Source organism: Bos grunniens, chromosome 6 (genome assembly GCF_055505025.1).
Source record: "Bos grunniens cultivar Pamir isolate PY7600 chromosome 6, Bosgru_T2T1.0, whole genome shotgun sequence".
NCBI classification, from domain to species: domain Eukaryota; kingdom Metazoa; phylum Chordata; class Mammalia; order Artiodactyla; family Bovidae; genus Bos; species Bos grunniens.
In genome coordinates this window covers 531,002-538,805 of record NC_141170.1, presented here as the reverse complement: position 1 = coordinate 538,805, position 7,804 = coordinate 531,002, and the positions used below count along the sequence as shown (strand labels likewise).

Sequence of the window (7,804 nt, the reverse complement as noted above, 5' to 3'; positions counted from 1 at the left end):
CCTGCCAAGCGGCCATCACTGGGCGTGCGCTGCGTGTGGCACTCTGGGGAGCCCTCCTCGGCTTGTCCCTCGGCCTCACCTTCTTTCATTCCCTCGGAGCACTTCAAAGTCCTTAAAAGGAGCAGGTCCCAAGGAATGCTGATGTCGCACAGAGCGCGGCCCTGGGGCTCCCTGGGACTTGCAATCACCTGCCCAGGTGCAGCCACCACGTGTCACTTCTCACAAAAATCAATTTACAAACAACGAACCAGTGAAATACAAATACTCCGCAGGCAGTACCGCCTGCAGTTGATCCATTTCCAAAGAGGCAGTACAGGGGTGGCTAAAGCAACAGAAATGCACAAGTTAACGTTTCTTTTGAGTTTTTGTTTTTCGCTTTCAACTGCTTTTTACTTCCACGCTGGGGAACGAGAGGAGAAATGCATAATAGAAGACATTCCGAGCGACACCCTGATAACAGGTGGGTTAAATGAGTTGCTGAACATTGAACTCAGGGTGCTGTCTTATGGCTATTAAGGTTATTATGCTAACTTCTTGATGTTTAAGTTATTTGGCAGAGAGAATCACCCTGTACAGTTTTCTCTTGAGACGTTTTTTGCATATCAAATTATGCAAAACTGACTTGAAAATAGGCTTAAGAGTGAATTGCGTAATTCATAAAACAGGAAAGCCAGACACAAGAGCACAGAACCCAGGCTTGATTTGTTTTTCCGGTTGTCAGGTCTCCTTCAGTTAAACAATCTCTGATGCCATGAATCATGCTGATTGTGGTTGAATTCTTGCAAGATGACCAAGGTCTCTAGACTGGTTCAGTAACGCAAGACAAAGCAACAGAGGTCAGGGTGTCTTCTGAACTTCAGCCTCATAACAGGAGGCTGATTTTATGACATAAAAAGAGAAGCAGGAGCTCAATCTAGCAGCATTTTCCACAAGTGCTGATTACGTATTTTTACACACAACTCAGCCTTACGTTGAATGTTGTTGAATTCTCCTCTCAATTTATCTTGGCCATCACATCTGAGTGTTCTGTTGCAAAGTGTTAAACTCATCCTGCAAAAACCCCAGGAGATGCAGCAAGCGTGGATGCAAAGAGAGAGACTGCAGGGTGAGAGCCTGGGGTGAGGGATGGGGAGAAGGCAGGTGAAGACCTCTCCTGTGTCTGCGGCTGCAGTGGGCAGAAGCTGTGTCTATGGCCGCAGGGAGTTAACAAAACCACCCGGATCTAACCCCAGAGCTGCCGGGAATCGCCATCTGCCCTGGGCAAGCTCCTAGCCTCTCTGCTGCATTTGCAAAGTGGGATAAAAAATAACAACACCGATTCCTTTCTGTTGTGATGAGGATGGGACTGATACTTGCAAGGCTCCTGGAAGCCAGCAGGCACACAGAAGGCACCGTGTTTGCTGCTGTTCCCCGGCCCGGACCCTCTTGCCCCCAGGCCGCGCCGAGTCCCTGGCTCTCCGGCAGCTGGCTGTTCTCCTGGTAACCTGGGGGGTTTCCAACCTGCACTCGCAGGGGCAGAGGAGGAGGACAGGGACAGGAGCGGCCTGCCCACCAGCCTGCTGGTGGTCCGCCGGCTGTGCAGACTTGGCCTGGACATGCCCACGACACAAGCCCAAGAAACAGCCGGCCCAGGTGAGGGTCTGAGGCAGGAAGGCAGGTGCGGCAGGATGGCGTCTGGCAGCTGTGCGGGAACAGGCCCCGAGTCAGGGACTCCCGAGAGTCTGGGACACGGCTCCGCGCAGCCCTCCTTGTCCTGCCCTGCTCCCCACCTCCCGCCCGCCTCCGTCTCTGTCCCCTGCCCCGAGGTCCCCTCAGCCACCACCCCCAGCAGCCACACAGAGTTAGAGTCAGCTACTCGTCGTCTACTGCAACTACAGGGAAAATGTGAAACATGTCAGGACATATGTTTCAATTTTTCTCTAGAAGAGAATATGGTCCTAGAGTCCGAATATGCTAAAGGAGAAAAATGGAAAAAATGCTCAGTTTTTTTTAAAAGGCAAAAAAGAAGCGGAAGAGGAACAAGGAACAAATAGGACAAATGAAAAGCAAACAGCGACACGGTGGCTTAAACCCAACTGCGTTTCACAGTAAAGAGGGCTCAGCTGGCAAAGATCCTGCCTGCAGTGCAGGAAACCCCGGGTGGATCCCTGGGTTGGGAAGATCCCCTGGAGAAGGGAAAGGCAGGCCACCCACTGCAATATTCTGGCCTGGAGAATTCCATGACTGTATAGTCCACGGGGTCACAGAGCGCCCGACACGACTGAGCGACCAGCACGTTCACTTTCAAGTGTAAATGGGCAAAATTCTCCAATGAAAAGACAAAGATTGTCACGCTAAACTTAAAAAAAAAACACGTGGGACTTCCCTGGTGGCACAGGGAGTACAAATCCGCCTGCCAATGCAGGGGACATGGGTTCGATCCCTGGTCGGGAAGATCCCACATGCCACGGAGCAACTGAAGCTCTAGGGTTGCAGCCGTTGAGCCTCAGCCTGAGAGCTGTGCTCTGCAACCAGAGAAAGCCCCTGGGCAGCAACAAAGGCCCGGCACGGCCAAAAATAAACAAGGCAACCCATTTTCCTTCAAAAAAGGCGCGACTATACGCTGTTTCCAAACAAACCACTTTAAATATATGGAAAGGCTGAAAGTGAGCGAATGGGAAAAGACATACCTTGTAAATATAAACCAAACCGAAGTTGGTGTAATCAAAGGAGATTTTAAGAAAATAAATATGACCAGAGTTAAAGAGACAAAAATCATTGAGGCCAGTTTAGTAATAGATGCTTCAGAGGTGCTTCCTACTTTTATGAACGTCTTTTAAAAGAATTTTGAACATGATGGACCATCACTTAAGTCTCTATTCTTGTCATTATTTTTCCTTTAATTATGATCAGATCTTTAATCATCGGCCCACTTTGATGCGCCAAATAGTATAACAGCACACCCCCAAATACAATTCTCGAAACATTTCCCTTAAAAATCCTTTTATAACAAACTTTGCTGCGCTTCTACTGTGCCTCTGTTCACCGGGTGTTGCAAGCCCTTCGTCTACACCTCAGCTGTCTGCGGGCAGCGTGCATTCATTCCCAACCACAGCGGGCTCTGCGCGGTGCAGCTGCCTGCTCCACAGGCAATTGTGTCCACTCCCTGCCTCACTGAACTAGCGCTAGACCTTTGCTGCCTATCACACCCCGACTTCCGCTCAGCGACACTGGGTCATAAGAGCACAGGTCAGATCCTGCTCGGTTAAGAAGTGCCAATCAAGAACACGCTATAATAAATGCTTAGATCACCAAAGTGGGAAAGCAGATGTTAAAACTTTCTGGGGATCTGTGGGGACCTGAGAGCACGTCAGGACACCCCGTGTCCAGGAAGAGCCTGCGGAAGCTCTGCCTTCTCTCCTGCCAACGTGGAGCTCCAAAGGGTCCAGGGAAACACACCTTCCAGATGCTGAAGGGAGGCGACCTCAGGGCCATTTGGTCAAATCTGGACCTGAAAGTGTGTTTTTGCTCCTGGGGGCTAAAAATAGGCCGCAGGGCATCTGAGCAGTCAGCAGCCAGGTGCCCAGGGGAGGCCGCTAAGGGCACCGCAGGCGGGCAGCGTGTGCAGGCGGTGCCCCCGTCGCCAACGTTTGTTGACTCTGAGCCCCGTGTCCTCACCTGTGAGCTGGAGCAGCTGGTGGCCCCTGACAGCCACAGGTGTGTGTGCGGACTTCCTCCCACCCTCCTGGACTCCGTCTCCAACCTGGCCAGCTTGGCCTCCCAGGGTCTGTCTGAGGCTTCCTGGGAAGCAGGGTGGCCTCGACTCTGACTCCAACCCTTCCCTGAAAGGGAGGAAATTTCTGAGAAGAGCCTGGAATTCCTGTGTTGAAGGTTAAAAGGGGAAGGGCTCAGACCACCCCGGTGTGGGGGTGCAGGATCTGAGAGCCCCTGTGTCCTCTCCGTGGTGGGGGCTCTGGCTCAGGTTCTGAGCTCTGAGCCAGGCCTCACCTGCAGGCTCCCCTCACCTGGCCCTTCTCCCTCCCTCTCCTGGGCGGCACCCCTGTAATGAACCACTTGTGCCTGAATCCTTGGCTCAGGCAAGGGCGAGGCTGCGGAGGCTCCCAGGCCTCACGCTCCCCTGCGGTGAGGACTGACGGTCCTCCTCCTCCTTGACTTCCTCCTCCTCCACACCTCCTGGTCTCCGGGAAGCTTTGCACTTGAAGGAAAGAAACTACAGAACCCCAGGAGCTGGCCCAGCGCCAGAGTCACGTTCAAGAACATTTCAGAAGGGAGCGACCAGGAGAGAGACTTCACTGCCTCTGAATTCTAATTCTTTTCTTTTCTTGGCCAGGCCACGGGGCATGCAGGGTCTTTGTTCCTCGACCAAGGGCTGCCCCCGGCAGTGGAAGTGCAGGCCTGAGGGCTGGACCTCCAGGGAGTTCCCTCCTTGCTTTCCTTTTAATGAACAGTCTCCCGCACATGGTCACTGTGCTGCATGGCGCCTCTCCCCTCGCTTGGCGCCTGCCTTTGTAGAAACTCACGGCCCGGTTTAATGTGTCTGCAGGGACCAGCGAGGAGGTGGCTGCAGTGCCCGTCAGGCGGTCACTGAGCTGATGCTCCCTGGAGTCCCTCGCCCCTCTTCTCTCTCTCCCCTCGAGAGACCTTGCTGCCCGAGTTCATCAAAAAACCCGGAGCTTGTTTTTAAAGAGCGTCGCTAAGAAGAACTAAGAGAAGCAGAATTTGACTGAAGTTTCCAAACAAGTCTCTTGGGCACAGGTTTCGTGCCATGTTGGCTGCAGTGCCCACCTGCCTCAGGCCCCTCCAGATGCCAGGGATCCGAGGACTCAGGTCCCAGAGAAGCGTCTGCTCTCCCAGCGTCTCCTGGCAACACCATGGTTCTGACAGCAGAGCGAGTGTGTGAGGAAGATCACACCTCTGCACACCACGGGATGGAGGACTGTCCCATGGTCAGGGGAGGAGGCCCGGCCGGGGAGCAGCTGCCGCCCACAGGAGAGGCGATGCGGGAACGGCCAGGGGCGGGCAGAAAGGCTCTGACTCCACGCCCAGCAGCGACTCAAGGCCCAGCCCTAGACGCGGCTGCACACCCACGGGTCAGAAAACAGGAAGTGGCTGGGGTGCTGGCAGGTGTAGGTCCCCGGCTCCGGGCCTAGCCCTCACCCCGACACGCATGGCGCCCCCGGAAGATGAACACACGCCAAGCCTGGATCCGGGTACACGCAGGACTTGCCCAACAGAAACGCACACGAGCTCAGGAGACCCTTAAGAGCAGCGCAACCTGAAAGGGCCCACACCGACCCTGGAGTGCCCAGGCCGGCGAGGAGAGTCGGTCATCCGTTCACGGGACGGGACACTGCACGGCAGCGACGGGGGGCGATGGGCACCTGGTCCGCACGGGAGGCCCCTGCACGCAGGCTGAGCGCATTCACAGGACACGCACTGGACGGAGTATAGGCACAACGCGCTGCGTCTTCACAGGTCGGAGGGCCAGAGGGCTGGGCGTGGCGCTGAGGGGCACCAGGCGTCTGGAGGCTGGCTGTGATCTGGCCGCAGACTTGGTAGTGACTGCTGGTTGGCTGGGCCCGACAGGGCGCGGGCGCCTCCACTCAGTGTCAGCGGCCCGGGGCTCCCTCCCTCCCTCTGCACAGAAAGAACCTCAGCCAGCTTCACAGGCTGGAAGGAAGGCAAGGCGCCCGGGAGCCTGGGGCACCTGGAAGGGGCCGCTCTGTGTCCACGGTGACCTCGAAAGCACCTGCCTTTGTGCCAGGCTCCTCCCGGGTCGACCGCACAGCTGGTCTGAGCGACCCCCCCCCACCCGTGGCCGTCCTGGCTCCTGCCCTGGCTCCCCTGACACGGCAGGGCCAGTTCGTGTCTGCACAGCTCCAGGCTCAGTGCTGGACATGACGTGGTTCTCTCTTCAGCTCTCTGAACAGACCTCAGTCAAATTACAGAAGAGCATTTAAGGACACACAAGGATGGCTGCAAAAAGCTGGTGGAAAAATCAAATCAGAGCTGTGCAGTATGACCTCATTTTTTTAATAAAATATACTGTGTGTCCCCGTGGGGAAAGCTAGAAGGGTAACACCAAGCACCAGAAGCCTGTGGTGGGGGCTTTTACTTTCTGAAATTCCCACCACGGCTGCGTCTCACTTGTCCAGTTTCAGCTCAAATGGCCCTGGGCGCCAGCCTTCAGGACTTGAGTCTGGAGCAGAAGACACAGCTGCCTCGGGGCAGGGAGGGGGAGCTGAGAGCTGAGAGTCTGAATGGCTGCACCGTGGGGGTCGGGGGGTGGTGGGGGGAGAGCTGAGAGCCTCAACAGGCGTACCCTGGACGGGGGTGTTCGGCGGGGGAGGGGGGCAGCCTGGCTCCCCGCCAGGGCCGCTGAGTAGAGCCCCAGGAGGAGGGGCGTCTGGAGGGCAAGGGCAGCGCAGAAGGTCTGCAGGCGGGGTTAGCACGCGCGCCACGCCGCTGGGGCCAGGCGGCCCGCGACCTGCCGAGCCTGAGAGAATCAGCCTGTGCGGGTTTCCCTCGTTTTCACCCCATGTCATCTTGCTTTAGGGCTTCCCTGGGGGCTTAGTGGTAAAGAACCCATGTGCCAATACAGGAGAGTCAAGTTTGATCCTTGGGTCAGGAAGATCCCCTGGAGAAGGGCATTGCAACCCACTCCAGAATTCTTGCCTGGGAAACCCCATGGATGGAGGAGCCTGGTGGGCTACAGTCCGTGGAGTCGCAGAGTCGGGCACGACGCAGAACTTGAGCGCACACGCTCCTGTTGCGGTCTGGAGGGCGTTGATAAGTCAGTAAGCTCTCCAGCTCACGCTCTCCTCCGCTGTAAACGTGGGTATTACTATACCGACTTTGCAGGGTTGTAGGACCTAATGGGAGTTGACAGGAAACACCGCATGTGAAAAGCCCAAGAACAACTAAGAAATAGTTCATCGAGTGCTTGCATCAGGCTCACCATGTGTTACGCTCTGCATTAAGCCGTGTACCAATGGTCACTGGGTCGTCACACCGCAGGGGATATGCGTCAGCGTCGCCGCAGGCAGCGCCGGCTCTGCGCGCCCCCCCCCCCCCCGCGGGGACCGTCCTGTCCACGCCCACTCGCCCGCCGGCAGTGCTGCTCTCCTGCCACCTGGTGGCGGCCGTGGGGCATGACGCCTCCCGGGGCCAGGAACCCCGGGCCACTGAACACGTACCAGCTGCTACTGCTGCTAAGTCGCTTCAGTCGTGTCCGACTCTGTGCGACCCCATAGACGGCAGCCCACCAGGCTCCCCCGTCCCTGGGATTCTCCAGGCAAGAACACTGGAGTGGGTTGCCATTTCCTCCTCCAATGTATGAAAGTGAAAAGTCAAAGTGAAGTCGCTCAGTCGTGTCCGACTGTCAGTGACCCCATGGACTACAGCCTACCAGGCTCCTCCGTCCATGGGATTTTCCAGGCAAGAGTACTGGAGTGGGGTGCCATTGCCTTCTCCGAACACGTACTGGGGACTCGTCCAGTTCAGTTCCGTTCAGTCGCTCAGTCGTGTCCAACTTTTTGGGATCCCAAGGACTGCAGCACGCCAGGCCTCCCTGTCCATCACCAACTCCCAGAGCTTGTTCAAACTCATGTCCCCTGAGTCAGTGATGCCATCCAACCATCTCATCCTCTGTCATCCCCTTCTCCTCCTGCCTTCAATCTTTCCCAACATCAGGGTCTTTTCAAATGAGTCAGCTTTTCACATCAGGTGGCCAAAGTACTGGAGTTTCAGCTTCAGCATCAGTCCTTTCAATGAACACCCAGGACTGATTTCCAGTCACCCCACA

At 56.1% G+C, this 7,804-nt stretch overlaps 1 protein-coding gene across 1 annotated transcript in view; it reads left to right on the top strand.

Annotated features, from left to right (window-relative positions):
* The first annotated feature begins 264 nt into the window (after nt 1-264).
* Nucleotides 265-7,804, top strand: part of LOC147370141 (transmembrane emp24 domain-containing protein 11) — a 29,228-nt gene continuing 21,688 nt past the window's right edge. Inside the window, exon 1 of the mRNA XM_086404446.1 lies at nt 265-460. Within this exon, the coding sequence (XP_086260572.1) occupies nt 337-460 (124 nt within the window). The 5' untranslated portion in view covers nt 265-336. The remainder of the gene's footprint in view (nt 461-7,804) is intronic.